Source organism: Dermochelys coriacea, chromosome 5 (genome assembly GCF_009764565.3).
Source record: "Dermochelys coriacea isolate rDerCor1 chromosome 5, rDerCor1.pri.v4, whole genome shotgun sequence".
NCBI lineage: Eukaryota > Metazoa > Chordata > Testudines > Dermochelyidae > Dermochelys > Dermochelys coriacea.
In genome coordinates this window covers 121007439-121024490 of record NC_050072.1, presented here as the reverse complement: position 1 = coordinate 121024490, position 17052 = coordinate 121007439, and the positions used below count along the sequence as shown (strand labels likewise).

Here is a 17052-nt window from a genome sequence, read left to right as displayed (position 1 = left end):
TGTCAGCATACTGCAGGCACACAAGCGCTCTTACAGTGGCACAGCTGTATTGGTGCAGCTGTGCCACTGTAAGCTTGCGAGTGTAGACATGGCCTAAGATTTAGTGCATATAGAGAACATGAGCATCACTGAATGGATGTCAGCACTATTACGGAATCAGTAATGTCAAGTGCAATGAGCCTGTTAAAATTATGTAGCAATCTGCACGTGCTAACAATTATTATTCAGAATAACATACCAAGGAGCCATGGTGGTTGTTATTTAAAGATATTAGCAGTGACATTAAATTAGTGTGATTTATGCTAATTAACCTTCTGAGTTCTTCCTACTGTTTTCAGCAATGCCCCAGGAGAGAAGATGTCTCAGTTTAAGTTCTCAGTTCAGCCTTACTATTAAGGAAAGGCTGAATCTGATACCCAACTCTTCAGCATAAACTTCTGGTTGAACTGCGAGGAGAAAGGAGAAGAGTGAAGAGAGATTTCCCCCGACTTTTACCAGCGCAGACAATCTTAGTCCCAAGGATAACTGGCATTAACTATCACATGAGATTTACTCGGTAATTTTTTACTATTTCAAAGCACTGATAGAAATGCTTACTATTTGCCTGGTTTACGGGATTTAACCAGCCAGCTACGTGACAGGAAGTACTTTACTGCTACACAGTTGGAAAGAGTGGCAGTTCATCCAAAAGGGAGAACATAGATTTGCTTTCGGAAGATACGCTCAGAGCTGAAGCTTTCTTCTGAACCTCATCTGCCTGCCTGAATTTGGCGAAAGGGAGGTAGGATGGGTTGGGTTTAAAAACAGTGCTGAGTGGAGCAGTGCAGTCCATGAATCAAGGGAAAAGTGTACCCATTTTATCTTACCCACCTCAAAACAATTTTTCTACTCTAGAGAGAAAAGCAAAACATGATAATGATGCAAGTAAAGAGACAATACAATAACATGAATTGTTGGTAAATTTCCAGCTTGTTCTTGCTATGGCACACAGACATTTGCTCCTCTACCAAAGTCTGAGCTAAGTCAGCACACCAACACTTACCTGCTTGTATTAATGAAACTAAAGCACAGATCCTTGCCTCTTGCTCCAAGATTAGTCAGCAGGCAGTTAAATATAAACTTCCACCAATTCATGTTAATGTAACTAATAATATAACAAAGATGTCCATGCATTTGAACATTATATAATAGAGATCTGAACCTAGCGGGACATACTTTCACTTCACTTGGTGAGATTTAATAGTTTTTGACAACATCAGTCACTGAACAGAGGGAACGGTTTTGTGCCACAGAAGCAAGTCAAGCATGTGTTACCTGGACTATCTCCAAATATGGCAACAGACACCTGTGAGAGTGTGCCACTTCTTGAGCAACAAGAGAGGGCAAACACAACGGGTGCTTACCTGGGAGATGAAAAGCATGCAGCAAGTAGCAGCTACCTCTGTGCCACTTCCGTGCTGCAGCTGCTTAGCTCTGCCAAATACACAGGCCTAGCACAAGAAAGACTCTTGGGGGATAAAGTTTCTATGAAAGAGGGTACGTGTCTGCATTGGGGAGGTTTATAATGGACCAGGAAATGTAAGTGAAGCTCCCCCTGGGGAAGGGGCTGTTACTGCCTTTTGCATATCAGCATTATAATCCATGTCCTGTTTTCCATCACTCCCTGAAGTGTTCCCTAAAAAAAAGTTATATTACCAGGACAGATGTGGAATTATAGAATGATTGAGATTCAGATATCACTGCCATAAATATGATAATTGCAAGAGTGGTATGAACACTTGGTGTTCGCTCGCTCATCACTTCCTTTCCCATCCCCCACAAATTTATGATGTGCCAATGGGACTCTTGAGCATGCACGTTCCAGTTCTCCTCTAGCACTAATGAAATGTTTTATTAACTTACGCTATGGGAAACAGAGAGGAACATTTTTGCTGAAGTAGACACTCACCAAGCACAATGACCACGGTCTTCAGGAGACTCATCATGGTGTCCCGATTTCTGCGGGGCCCAGAACTGTGTCTGGACATTCTCATAGTCCTTTGGCGGACATACCCAAAGATATGAGCATATAGGACCACCATGACCAAAAAAGTGACCAGGTTGAAAACAGCCCAGAAGACCAAGTAAGAGTCACTATAGAGTGGCGCCATATTGGAGCAATGGGTGATATCACAGATACAGTTCCAGCCGACACTTGGTATGGCACCCATGACAATGGCCATAGTCCAGATGACAACAATTACTACCACCACTCGTCGGTTGCTCATCCGAGTATGCAGCTGCATTCGGAAGACCGTAATGTGCCTCTCAATAGCAATGGCCAGCAAATTGGCTACAGAGGCTGTCAGGCTAGTGTCGATGAGACCCTGGCGAAGAAGCCAGGTGCTTACAGTCAATCTTCTAGTGTTGGGTCCCGTGTTAAACATTAGGTAAAAGTAGGCCAGCCCTGCAAAGAAGTCCGCAGCAGCTAAATTGGCCATTAAGTAATAAATAGGAAAGTGGAAGCGGCGGTTGACATAAATAGCCACCATAACCAAGAGATTGGCCAGCATTATGAAGATACAGACGGTAATACCCAGTCCCATCACAAGCTTGCTGACAGTGTTCCATTCAGTGGCTAAGTATTTTCCACTCCGGTTATAAAAGAAGGCAATGTTTTCATTGTAGTAGCACTGGGGTTCACTCATGACTGTGGACTGAAAAAAAAAAAAAAGAGAAAACAGACATCAGAACTGAAAGCAGCATTCCAGTGACTGCAAACTTGTCTCTGCAAGTAAGGCACATGCTGAAGCAAGGAAACATGAATAATTCTGCAGACAATGTATTTAAATTCATATCCAAGATGACAATACAATTGTTGTTACAATGCTAGAACTGGCATTCAGACTACAGGGAACCAAAGGTGCTTATATCAGTCTTTGGAGGTAGAATTTTTTCTGTGGTAGCTGTAAGCTGCCTAGCAATTCTGACAGCCTGCTATACATACAGTCCTTCTAAAAAATAAATCAAGTTTAATACAGACAATGCTGCCCATGATATGTAATGAGAGAGCTTTAAACAGTATTAAAAGAACCATTAAGTATGTTACTGATACATAAAAATAGACTAGACTGCCTTAGGTAACTATTACCCTTCCTCTTCTTTCAGGGCACCTCCTTTTTAGCATGCATCTCAACAAGCTCATCATTCAAGTTTTCCAAAAGTGACATTCAATAAAGGCATTCCCCTACCACTCCTTCTGTTCTCTTCAGCATGGAATGCATGAGCTTACTTTAATAGCTGATCTCTAATTGTAAATGTCTTGGTGCAAGGGCTTGTCTACTCCATATCCTTTGTAGTACTCAGTACACTGCCCAAGAAATAAATAAAAATACCACAAACAAAAGCAACAGGCCTGTTATTTTCACTATTTTCCCTCCCTCAATTTTAGTCTAATCAAGTCCCTCAACACCTGGGATTAAATAGCTTAAGCACCACTCCTTGCTCAGGTCTGTGCCTTAAAATCGAAGTATCACCCAAAATGGCCTTTTTTTTTTTTAGTTTGGGGTGAGGTGAAGGAGACAGGGAATATTCAGAAAGTTTTAGCCATACTAATATTAACAGCATCAAGCTTTATTTCTTGATTTCCTGACATTACAGCTGTATCAGGAACCAATTTAGAGATGAATGGTTTTTATCTATTCATTCTCCTTTCAAAATTGCCTTTTGAATGCTTATATGGGCTCAACAAAATCAACCCTATACCCTACCAGTATCTTAAAACATTTCTTAACGCATAAAAAAGGGCACTCTCTCATTAACTAAATTATTTTCTTCCCAAATCATTACGCAGGATGGAATTCCCAAAAGGCGAACTCCAGGGTACATGCACTTATTTTTATATTATTGTTGCTGCACTATGTAGCACAACTTAAAGATGGTTTTAAAAAATCTTATATTTATTCACGGTGTCTGACTCTCTGCTCTGTTACACTAGTTTTATGCCTGTGGAACTCAACTGACTGCACTGGAATTTCACCTGTGTAAGAATGGGTGGGAATCATGGAGTGGAGAACAAGACCCACTATTAGAACTGGTCAAAATAAAATAATAATAATAAAAAATTTAGTGACAAAATTGTTTATCCTCCTCAAAATAATTCAGAATTTTTCAGCCAGCTCTACTCACTATGTATAAAGCTGTACTTTTAGTATTACTAATCCGTTAGAACTAAGTATGCACACAACTGGGAAACAGAATTGGGGGGTGGAGCTGAGTAAAAACAGCCCCAGAAAGATTTCTTTGGAATTATTAAAAGTTATTTGCACTAATTGTCATTTGTGAAAGTCAACACTATTAGGGCAATTCCTGTAAACCAACATGGCAAAATTTTCCATGTATACACAAAACGTGTTGCAGAGCAGCTAAAACTTAAGTAAAACTTAAGTTAAGGAATAAAAATGTCCTTTTAGTTACAATAATTTTACCCTCCAACCTAAACACTGCTTAGCAGGCTGAGCTTAACTTTTATAACTCTTCAAATAAAGCTCTTTCCTAGACGTTTGGCCTTTAAGTCCTAATTATTTATCAATTAAAATCTCTTACAGAACCCCTCAATTGAATAGGGCAACTCATGTACAGTGGATACCTTCAGTAGGACAGACTTAAGGACATAACACATATGGCTTTAAATTCTTTGTTTAAAGATTGAGAGAGAATAATAGGTCAAGTATAAAAACCCTTGGGAGAGAGGGGAAGTCGTATAGGATTTAATTAGTGAACATTATAAAAAGCTTTGCCAGAATCTGATTATCTGAAAACCAGACTTTTTGCAAATTTTACAGGAGTAAATTGGATGAAGTTCTCTGGCCTGTGTTAGGCTGGAGGTCCGACTAGATGATCTAATGGTGCCTTCTGGTCATAAATCTATCAATGGATGTTCTCTGTTACATTCATGCACTAAGTTTAGTTGCTGGAATTTCTTTTTCAGATGGTCAATACCCATATTTATGGTCTAGCTTCAGTGTTGCCTCTCCGCAACTGATTAGGGAAGCCAGTTTATCCTTGCAAATATAGCTTTGAGGAGTACATTTTTGTAGTTGTTCTGCAAAATAGAGTTAGCTTAAAAAATGCAATTCATATAACAGTTGAGTATATAGCATTGGCCCCTTCCTGTCAGAACCCCCACCACGCCATACACCCATAAGCAAGCTATGATAAAATCAATGCATTACAGGTAGCAATGTTAAGTGTAATGTATCTCAATTATGTATAAAAACTGAATCACCAAGCCAGCAGGAAATATATATGCAAACAATGCATATATGAATATAGGGTATGCTTAAACTATAATTGGTTAAATTCAGGAATGCTATAGAACTTGAGTATCCTAAAAAGTACCTGACTGTAGAGTCTAATAATACTGAAGACAGTGGGGCACAGTGCTCTACAAACTGCTCTTTCGAGGAGTTTCAAAAAGAAAGAGGTTTGCTTTTCAGTGGATGTTAGTCTAAAGTCTGTAACTGCTGGTAAGAGTCATCTCTATTCCCAAGGGAAAGAAAGGCATTTCTACATTTCAGACATGCAGGTGTTTGCTCTTGAGAAGGAAAAGGACAATTGATTCATGGTCACTACTGGAATTTTAAGAGACCTCAAGAGGCATATCTGGGATAGTAATCAGGTGTGGTTTGCTGACATAATTCAAACAGGGGAGCTTGCAGCTGATCAGCTCTCCTAATTCCAGCACACATCTTTATAGAAGAGTTAACCACCCAACTACTGATGCTGAGATTCCAAGAAAATGCATTTATATACTGAATGGTTCTACACGACAGCTTATGGCCAAGCAATAAAAGAATAGGGGATGTCTTTGGACATCCAAAGCGTTAACCTAACATAATGGCATAAGCAAACAGACAGGACTGTCCCCAGCTCCTGCCCCTTCAGGAAAGAGGCAGGGAAGTTTATATTTTATTTTAATTTCCTGAAGTTTCACTCTCAGCATTTCATAGCCCAGTTAAAAACAGATGTTCAAGATCCTAAACTTTACCTTATCCATGTAATAGATGATTTTTGCAGAAGTTGATTTAAACTGAATTGCAAATGTTCATCTTAAATACATCTTTATAATGTTCAGGAAATAAGTCTATTGTGAAGCATAGATGAGACAAATGAAAGGCAGAAGAGAAGGAAGCCAGACTCAGAGTACCTGGTTAATCACATCAGGCTGAACTTACCTCTCAAAGAGCCAATTCCTCCCAACAAAATAAAATAAAAGTTTGTTAAGAGATGGTCACATTTGTAAAATCGTATTTATTAAAACTTTATTAGAAATAGTTCTAACCAAAGCAAGACAGGGCCAGGAGATTCAGCACTCAGATTTAATGAATAAAATTCACTCTGCCCCTCTAATCAATGCCCAATCTTCACTCTTGCAGGAAAGGCAACTTTGCAAAAGGCTCAAAGATGGCTATTTCCTATCTTTTTTTTTCCTTTAGGCTCATAACTCCCCTTTTTTAAAAACCACACTAGGGCCAAATCATGGATATTGTCTTGTAACCACCCTGCAGGATATAGTTGGGTGGGGAACAAACATCCTGCCTCAGCTACTCTCCCTCCTCTGCCAGGTGCATGAAAAACCTGGTATTAAGAGAATTGCAACAGCATCCACTCCATCTCTCTGGGGAATGGCACGGGAACAGCTCAGGGGCTAGCAAAGAGGAGCCAGTGAGTCAAGAGGACAAGGATATCTGAGGTTGGTGAAGATTCCATCACCACCTTTTCTCTTATGGTAGAGAATGTGAGTGAGAGGGAGGTGCTGGCTAGCTGAAGCAGGAACTCGATAGAAGAGCTCTGGGAATTCACTGCAGCAAAACTGGGAATAACCTGATTTTCAGGGTGAAAAACAAATACTTACTAGTTTTCAGACCACTAGCAATTGACTGATATTTTCTAAATGGAGCATACGTTAGCACTGGGAGGGTCTGAAGGGTTAATGGTCATGGTATATAAACCCTGCTGGGACCTGACAGTTTTCAAAGCTCATTAGTGAACAGCTCTAAAATTAGCTACCCAGCCTACCTAAAAAAGAACACTCAAGTGCGTTATTTTTTATTTATCGCTGTGTAATCTTCGGACCTGGAAAATGGCTCATCCTGGAATTTCCAAATGTTTTTTCAATAGTACCTGACATTTTAAAAACTGAAAGAATAATAAAAATAAGTTTTAAAATCCCCCCAATAAGTTTTTATCAAAAAAGCAAAAATCTCATCTATAATTAAAATTAAAAATTCTGCCACATTTTTCTTATGTTGTTAGAAAACATACAGAAGGGATGAAGGCTTTTGGGGTTTTTTAAAATGTTGAGGGAGGGATCAAAATCATGCTTATAATAAACATCAAATAAAACTCAATGCCTGAAATTTTGCAAAGGGATTCAGCTTGTATACAGCCTTCCCAAAGCCAATGAAACTCAGAGCAGACTGATTGCTTTTGCAAGATGAGATCTTGACTACCTTGCTTCCTACTTAACAAAGATCCCGGAGAGAAGAGGTAATCTGAGTGCACTCAGAGAGATCCAGAAGACAGTTTCTTCAACAGAAATTTAGAGTCAGGAAGGATGTGGGATTCTGTACTGAGAGAGACTTGGATTCACATAGAGTATTTACTACAGGAGTTGTCAGGAAAAAAGCACTGCTGCTTTGAATTTAACTACATGACTTTAAATCTACTAATGTACCCAGAAGGCTAGACTTGAGACAAATCAGCAGTCCCAGCCAGGGGCCCAGAATAAAGGGTAAGAGGTTAGTCAGCATATGAATAATTCCCCACCCATCCCATAATTACAAAACCATATTTCAGAAAAGTAACATTGCAAGTTGAAAAGGGTCTGGTTAGTGGTAAACGTAGAGTTAGAGCATAGACTAAAATGACATGGCTGCAGCGTGCAAGATAAAAAGGAGATACAAAAACCAAGTGTAACAAATATATATATTTTTTACACACAAATGTATTCATCAAAATCTATGTTTGAGTAAAGATATTAACCCTTATTTTCAAGTTCTTACATTTAGAAGAAAGTAAATGCCTTGCTGTGAAGTCCACAAAAGAGGGAACTTGGGAACAGAGAGCCTGATTCTCCACTGCCTCACATCATGTGTAGCTATTTACATCTTACAATATGGAGTGTAAAACATTATCTGGTAGCACTTTACATACATTTTGCACAGTCATTTTAGTTTGTGCTCTAAATCTGCATGAGAATCATGCCCAGAACGTCCGCAGCCCATGACTGCTAAGACCACCACAAAAACACAAAAGAACTGTAGGCATCAAGAGATGCACTGAAGGAAAGTCAACACCTTCCTTGGTTTTATAGGTAACCTGCCATATAATGGGGCAGCAATGAACAAGCAATGCTCACATGCATGAATAGGCAGCGCTAATAACCATACTGCTCCTCTCTAAGGGCATGCCCACACGTACCGGTAGATCGGCACTGCAATCGATGCAGCAAGTGTCGATTTAGCAGGTCTAGTGAAGACACGCTAAATCAATGGGAGAGCACTCTCCCATCAATTTGTGTACTCCACCTCCCTAAGAAGCATAAGGGAAGTCGATGGGAGCTTGTTGCCTCCTTGGAGGTGGTTGAGATATCCTGGGCTTTGACTCCACTTTGAGGAGTGAGACAGGGCAGGTGTGGTACTCTTCCAAGACCACGCTTGTGCTATAATACCACTGTCACTCAGTAGATTGTGCAGGTCTTCATAATACGGTCCTTTATCTTTACATGTTTCGATAAGCAGAGAAATAGTTAACAATGGTAACATTTAAAGTATTGCATTAGGCATCTGAGTTAGTATCTACTGAAATTTCTAGTCCAGTCCACGCCCAGCTTGCATCTCAGATTCTGCAAATGAAGGTACACCTCAATGCACCAGCCAGCCTTGAAAATGTGGACCAAATGCACTTCAGCAACCATAAACAGCCAGAGACTGACTGACTGTAATGAAAAAAACCTATATTCTGAACCAAGAAAGCATCATGAAAGAGGTGCCAGCTCACCATTTTCAGATAATGCTGAGCACCCAACCTAAAATGATCAGGCTCCTTTAAAAGATGTCAAGCCAGGCAGCCATAAATCACTCATTACCACCTTTGGAAATCTTGGCCAGAAAATCTCTGATGTCATTGGACTGCATTGCACAGCAAGTTGGGATGTTCACTTGGCAACTGCAGGTTTACTGCTCTTATTAAAATAATGTGTAATTGCACCGGTTCCCAGAGGCCTCAATCAGGTTCAAGGTCTGATTGTGTTAATTGCTGTACACACACAGTCTCTGCACTGATGTACTTTGAGATGAAAGAAGCTATCAAAATGCATTCAGTGCTTTCAGTCCATAGTGAACTGCAACGCGTAGACTTTGTGTCCAATTCTATTTATATCAAAATACTATTGGCTTCAATGGGTGCAAGATTGGTTCTCTACAATAGGATGCTTGGACCACTCTTTACTTCCAAATAAGATGCACCTTCCAGCTTTTCCATGCAGTGTACAAGCAAGGTAAGCGTGTGGGAAAACTTAGCCAGTAAGGAAAATGTTTATTTAGAATTATGTTTACTAGTATAGGACATTTAGCTTGGGGTAGAAAAACAAGTTTTTAAATGGAAATAAGACTACTCAGTATTTACCTCTTGAAATACTTTTTCCTGGCAATATACTGGACCTTTGAGTACACAGACAGCATTGATCAGTCTCTCAGTTTACTTTGCTTTGATGGACTCTTCCATGAAACACGTCTAAACAGAATATATGAAGATGTACATAACAGAACCCCTCTTTTTGGGACACTTGCAACAATGGGCTCTCTATCAGTGACACATTCAAGCCCGAACAACCAGAAATCCATAAGACACAATGCTATTCTACTCTGAAACCATGAATACATATTTTGAACACTGACCATTTCATTTGGTGCAATGAGAAAGCCACACAGTATTTAAGTTTCCCCTTATGAAATGCTTGTAATTGGGTGAATTCATGTTTATCACTAGTTATTCATTTCCTGGCCTGTCTGACCACAGCTGATTTGCTCTCTCACTCAAAGTACTCAGCACTACCAGACATCTGTTTTGGTAATGACTTTAATCTGTTTACTCACCTTGAGGGGGAAAAATGCTACATACTTCACTCTGCTTAGTCCTGCAATTGGGTGCCAACCCCAAACCACAGACAATGCTGTTTTGTCTAAGTGGAGGGGACAGTAATAGCTTTGCTGATCTTTTCTATATTAAGACTGTCCTCAGGAGTCAATAGTTATGAGCATTAAAACTAAGTCTATTATCAACACAGACTTCAGCGGGGTCGCTGAGAGCTACAGTTCAACAGCCTATCAGGAATAGCCGCTGTGGAGGCAGAAGAACCCAGATCATTCTATGACAATCTAGACTAGGGAGACACTAGTAAGATAGTCTCATTAGTTTAAATTACAGCAACACTTTCTACTGGAATGAAAAATGTATCAACATTTCTCCCCTCTAATGTTTGTTGTTCATTTTATTCCAACACTGTCATTGTAATTCCACTGACTGTACTGCAATTAAAGAGTTCAATTAATCACCTTTTCAAAGCTGCTGGCACTACCACTATTTAGCCACATGTCAGTGACTGGAGTTTTCTACTATGCCACGTTTGGAAGAAGCAAACCCCAATGCTGTGCATTTCCCCCTTTTCTGAAGCAAACAGTCATTTCACATCACCTACATTAAAGGTCATGATATCTTGACTTAGGATTTCACCTTCACAATGGGGGTAAGGAGTGTAAGGAAGAGGTCGGCATGTCAGCATGTCTTACAGGATTATTCAGTATAATGAGTCAGGGAAAAGAGCTCAGATTAAGCACATGGAAGAATAAAGCTACAGTGCCAATAGAGAGAGGCTAGAAATGGGATTGAAAATACACAGGTCCAATATCAGCTACCATTGCATTCTCCCTGCCCTTTTCCCCTCCTACTCATTGCCACACTTAAAAAGTTACAGCATTAGTACATGGGAATCCAGGTCTCCTCCATGAAGAAGCAGGAATACGTGGAGAAGAGCGGGGAACAGAAACTTATTCCATTTCAAAAAGAGAATTGCTTTCTGAAGACTGGTTTGGCAAGCGCGGAGAGGACAATGAAAGCTGTCTTCTGGACTCTCTTTTAGAGCGATTCCAGCTATTTATTTGTGCGTCTCCATTTACATCTAGCACTAGGTAGCTCTCGCTGGCAAAATCCTCTGCTGGCAAAATAAAAAATCAAAATGTAAACAAAAACACAACAAGAGAACGACGACCTTTCTAGCATGTTTGAAGTGCTCGAAGAGCTCTTAGTTCATAAGAGCAAATAATTTCTTCTTGAAGCTGTGAAGTGTAAACAGGATGGATCAACTGTTTCTGGCTTCTAATTTCCCACTGTGGGAAAAAATATAATAATCTCTCCCTTATCTGCCACCTCATCTTTAAAGGCAACCTTCTAATCACTCTATGCTGTAAATTATCCTGTCTAGAACATCATTAGTTATCGTTTCCCCTTGCAAACAATATACAGCCTTCCAGGCATCCTGAAATGCTTCCTCAAGATTCCTGCTGGCCACTCAGTAAAGCTTTTAACCTACTACACTATGAGGCTCATACAACGTATCTCTCTGTGTAGCATTTTTGCCTTGATGAAGATGAGGGGGAAAGATTGGCTGAAAGGAAGGAGGAAAAAGGAGTAGGAGGAAGTCACACTTTAAAAAAAATCAGTCCAAGACTCTAAAGATGAAGAATCATGTTTGTCAAGTGTTGGTTACTTTGTGTCTCTACACTACTTCAGTTAAGGAGAGTGATTTTTTTACTATTATTTTTTGTATTGCTGTAATGCCTCTGAGCCCTAAGCATGAATCAGGATCCCAATGTGCTAGACGCTATACAAACACAAAACAAAAAGATGGCCCCCTGCCCCAAAGAACTTACAATCTATTGCTATCCATTTCTGTATGTGGGCAAAGTAACCAACACCTGAGAGATTTATTCTTAGATTCTTTCATTGTTCAAGTGCCTTTCCTTGAAGGATTTGAGAGGTGTTGGTACGTACAGTGAGCAGCTTTAACAGAAGTTATTCATATTTCCTAGTCACCTCCTCCTCCTAAACTTCATAATCTTCACAAACTTCTAAGAATTAATCTGCATAACCATCAGGATGTGCACACATCTTCATGTACAATGTGAGCACAAACATAAGATGGAGAACATTTTAAGTTACGTGCAAGTTTTAACAAAAGGGCGTTCAATTATATTGAACACTGTACTACATACAGTGACAAACCATAACCGTCCTTCCTGATACACACATAATTTCACATTAAACAAAAGAAAGATTAAAATGGGGCAAAGATTTTAGGCACTGAAGGCAGAGAGGGACATTAGTTATTTTGCAAGTTAGTTGTGAATCATACAAGATCATAGAATATCAGGGTTGGAAGGGACCTCAGGAGGTCATCTAGTCCAACCCATTGCTCAAAGCAGGACCAATCCCCAACTAAATCATCCCAGCCAGGGCTTTGTCAAGCCTGACCTTAAAAACTTCTAAGGAAGGAGATTCCACCACCTCCCTAGCTAATGCATTCCAGTGCTTCACCACCCTCCTAGTGAAAAAGTTTTTCCTAATATCCAACCTAAACCTGCCCACTGCAACTTGAGACCATTACTCCTCGTTCTGTCATCTGCTATCACTGAGAACAGTCTAGATCCATCCTCTTTGGAACCCCCTTTCAGGTAGTTGAAAGCAGCTATCAAATTCCCCCCTCATTCTTCTTTTCTGCATACTGAATATAAAAAAAGAGCAGCTAACAGCCATACCAAAATGAATTGCAAAATTAATGTACAGTATGGACAGATTATGGATAATCTATGCTTGTACCAAAGAAAAACTATGGAAAAATAGTGATCTTTTATACTAGTTAAATCTTGACTAACTCTTTAAATCTCATGTTAAAAGATGTGATAGACCCAAAGAACCTTGTCTGGGGTTAATGTAGGATGATCTTCAGTAAAAAGATACCACTTGAGGATTTCTACTGTTATTCATTATTAATTAACTCCAGCAAAAGTGGCCAATATTACAAATTCTTACAATAAGACTTTTAGAAATAAAATGGCCTAACCATTTGGAAATTAGAAAAAGACAAATCCCTACCGTGGAATGTGACTACATCTTTTTTAAATGTATTGGAAAAATAAAAATGCCTAAAACATCTGAACACATTATGAGTTACTGGAATGAAAAACAAATGGATTCGTTTAATGTGTAGAACAGCCTCCTGGAGCAGAGATTGCTTAAACTAGGTTTCAATTCTGGATGAGCCAACTGCCCTGAACGTTCACCACCCTTCAGCTATAAATTTTACTAACATCCCTTAAGCCATGCACCCAAGTACCTAATCATTTTTTATCTGTGGTAACAGTATGCTGGAAGGAGGAAAAGGGTGGTGTACCGAGAACCTGAGACAGCTCAGCAGGGTGAGGGGGCTTATGAAGGGACTCTACTGAGGAGGTTTTGATCATTCAGAAGACTTTACCAAAGCATCAGAACCTTTGACAGTGCTGAAATTAGTGATGGACAATTCTCAAAAAGATTAGACCATCTAGTACCACCAAACAACTTTTGGAAGCTCATCTGAATTTTCAAACTTTCAAAAAGCACCTGTTACCCACTCCAGAAAACATTCAGGAAGGAGATCACCTTACCAATCTTAGTTTTTGGGGTGACACTGAAAGAATTTTACCTCTGGAAGTGCCATCAGGTGCAATTGTAGGTCCCACTCCTGGACAAGGATCTACAAGTGTGGACTCTTGTTCCTACACAGAGACCTACTGAGATCAGTGGGAATCCATCCAGGATTAAGGGACCATGGACCTCCCCGTGCAGGATCAGGGCCATAATGAAAGGATGGGGGTGGGGCAGAGAAGAATTAGATTTGCTCTTTCTAAAATAAATATATCCAGTGTTTTCAATGTATTTCCTAGATAACTGTCCACTTAACATGAGGAAATCTGATTGCATCCATAATTTGAGTTTTCAAAAAGAGGATCAGGTTTTTTTTTAATGTAAATTAAATGTAATCCAGCTCCCACAGGAGGTATGCAACCTTACTTCCAAGCACAGAAGAAGAAAAAAATCCCTGAAAATGTTGTCTCAATCTCCTCTGCAGAAAAATGTTGTCACCTCTCCTGACTAGACAGAATAATATACGCCACAAAAACTATATTTACTGAAGCATTGGGACTTCCTAGGTAGCCTGGAAAACATTTAAGTTTTATTAAATTTTAAAGATTTAAAGTGCTTACAGAGAATACAAACAAAATAACAAACAAAGAAAAATCTCTGTGTGTTTAGTTTGCATTAATTGACTTGGTTCCAACCTAATCATCGTTCCCATTAGCCATTTTGGTTCTTTATGTTCATACCTGCTGTAAAAAAAAATAAAATAAAATAAAAACCACACACACACACACACACACACACACACACCTTACTTTAGTCTACAAATAGCAGCAATTCAAAATCTCACGTAATAATTTTTTTTACATATGTAGTGATCCTGGATGATATAGCGTATTACAAGCTATATGCCAGTTGGTTTACAGTCATTACACATTTTAAATTGACTAGCACAGCAGTCTTAAAGTCAGATTCATGCAGGTGCACTGATCACAGTGGGAATTCATTCAGACACACAAGTCTACCTATCTGGAACTTAATGAAGAATCAGAATCTTTGTAATAGTGCTGTGATAAGACAGACATATAAAAAGAGATGAACTCATGAGTGTTTAGAGATTATATCTACACTGTGTGTACACTGCAAAAAAAAAAAAAGTGTGTTAACTCATGTTAACTAACCTGCCGTTTTTTTGTTTGAGGGCTTTTTTTGGTTTGTTTATTTTTGCAGTTTAGACATACTCTACATGTAGCTGAATTGTTCATTTTCTAATGTAGGGGTAGTACAGTCCCTGCTAGCTCATGTAACATTTGGTCAATGGATGTGAATTTAGTAGCAATATTTTGGCCAATAGAGACTTCCTGTGTTTTCTCATTAACAAAAACAAATGTAGACTAATTGCTTTTGCGTGCATGTGTGTGTGTGAGTGAAAGAATGAGCGTGCACATGACTGCGCCTAGAACAATTAGGCCCTGATCCCAGTTGGGACCTCAAGGTGTGACCAAAACACAAACAATGGACTGTGAACTAGCTTCTATTAATAAAGTACTGTAGCTACTAACAGAATACTGTCACTTCACAAAAAGGATAACATTATGCAATGAATGCCGAGTATATCCAGAGTACAAAACATTAGGAGGAATTCTATCAATGACTTGAAACCAAGCTAGCCAATGATTAGGAATCCAATCTTAACATCTTTCTGTACACAAGTTTGATCAACTCTACTCTACCAGAATTTTGTATTAGTCTACTCACCTCAATTACCTGTGGTAACGACATCATTGAGGAGGGCACCAAAGCAGATGGGACTGCCATGGTTGCTCAGCAGATGTTAACTCTGTTAGGCCCTTCCTCCACACCTGAAGTATTGACACAGTTGGTCAGATCTCAATCATGCTGGCATCCACTCCTAGAAGGAAGGAAAAAAACCTTTTAGATCATCAAGAAAGCCATGTAAGCATAACGACCGAAATACCAAACTGCCTCCAAACCAATCTCCGATTAATTTAATTGCATGGCACAGTTTGCCTATTGGATGCATGACCATTTACAGAAGACTTCCAAGAGAAGTTTCAAAGGGCACCTTTGAAAGTTTGGTTCAGGACAATAAAATATTGAACCCAGACATGTAAAACTAAATTCAAACATACTGAATCCAGCAACATGTTAACAAAAAAATTCCAATGTATGTTTCAAAAGAAATGAGATATTGTGACATACATAGTACCAGCATTATATGCATGCATTTCTTCACCAGGAAAATTGTTTCAGAAAAATTAGTTTTCAGCTTCAATGATATTAACAATTTCTAAAGTACCAACATGATAAACCAACATTTTATTTTTTATTTGAAACAAAGATAATATAACTACTCTCATATCTCTAATTGTAAACCAGGGATGGATTTCAAAAATGGAAAGTATCTCCCCTCCCCTCCAAACTGTCTAAATACTGCAGCATGATAGAGTATGATCACATTAACTGCATAATTTTTCACCATCAGAACAGACTAACTACTAGTAGCTTGAGTCTCAACATAACTGATACTCAGTTTTAAAAGCAAAATATGCTTATTCAAGAATGCAATTAAATACTTGAAAATTCCCCAAACTTCTTCAGAAACATCCCAGTGTTATATTTAAAAAAAATACAAACATTACTGCTCATTACCCATCTCTAAAGGAGACAGGCAATTGTAGTTAAAGGTAATATAATGATCTCAGCTTTCCCAAGACATGCTGAAATAATTTGGAGGATGAACAGAAGTATAGCAGCCCTTGGTAATTTTTAGTTTGCATTCATTCTTTTTTGTTTGTGCTACTTACACCACTGAAACAAACTGTTTTTTGTGAAGTATGATAAATGTATTCCCTTGTGTCACTTATTGGTTTAAGGTTCAATTGTTGACTGATTTTTGTTTTATGGGGGAGAATTTATTCAAACATTTTAACTTTGTCTTCCACTGCCATAGATATATTCTTTCTAACATCCTCATTTTGTCAGGTATCTCTTGCATAGTTTTAGATAATTTATCTGGATAGTTTAATTGAGTGCATAAAATGATATTTTAAATGAGTCTGCCACTTCAATAAGTATGCTAAACCATTTCAGAAAACAGCAACGACCCTTCTTCTGAAAAATTTGAGTTTTTTGTTGCCTGTGTCTAGCGTAGACTTGTTGTGCTGTTGATCTTCCAGCATTGTATTACCACTTGTGCAGTTCCAGAAGCAGTAACAATAGTGGGGGCATGAATGTAGACAAGGCACCGTCATTTATACCCCTATGTCATCTCACCCTTACCAGAACTAGTCTAGATATCATTCTGGCAAA

General features: G+C 38.9%; 1 protein-coding gene across 3 annotated transcripts in view; it reads right to left on the bottom strand.

The window, feature by feature from the left end:
- Positions 1 to 17052, bottom strand: part of LPAR1 (lysophosphatidic acid receptor 1) — a 101360-nt gene that overhangs the window by 48066 nt on the left and 36242 nt on the right. For all 3 annotated transcript variants that reach the window (XM_038403476.2, XM_038403477.1, XM_038403478.2), the window contains exons 2-3: positions 15478 to 15631; positions 1949 to 2696 (exon numbers count right to left, since the gene is read on the bottom strand). In XM_038403476.2, coding sequence (XP_038259404.1) covers positions 1949 to 2696; positions 15478 to 15537 — 808 coding nt within the window. In that variant the 5' untranslated portion in view covers positions 15538 to 15631. The remainder of the gene's footprint in view (positions 1 to 1948; positions 2697 to 15477; positions 15632 to 17052) is intronic.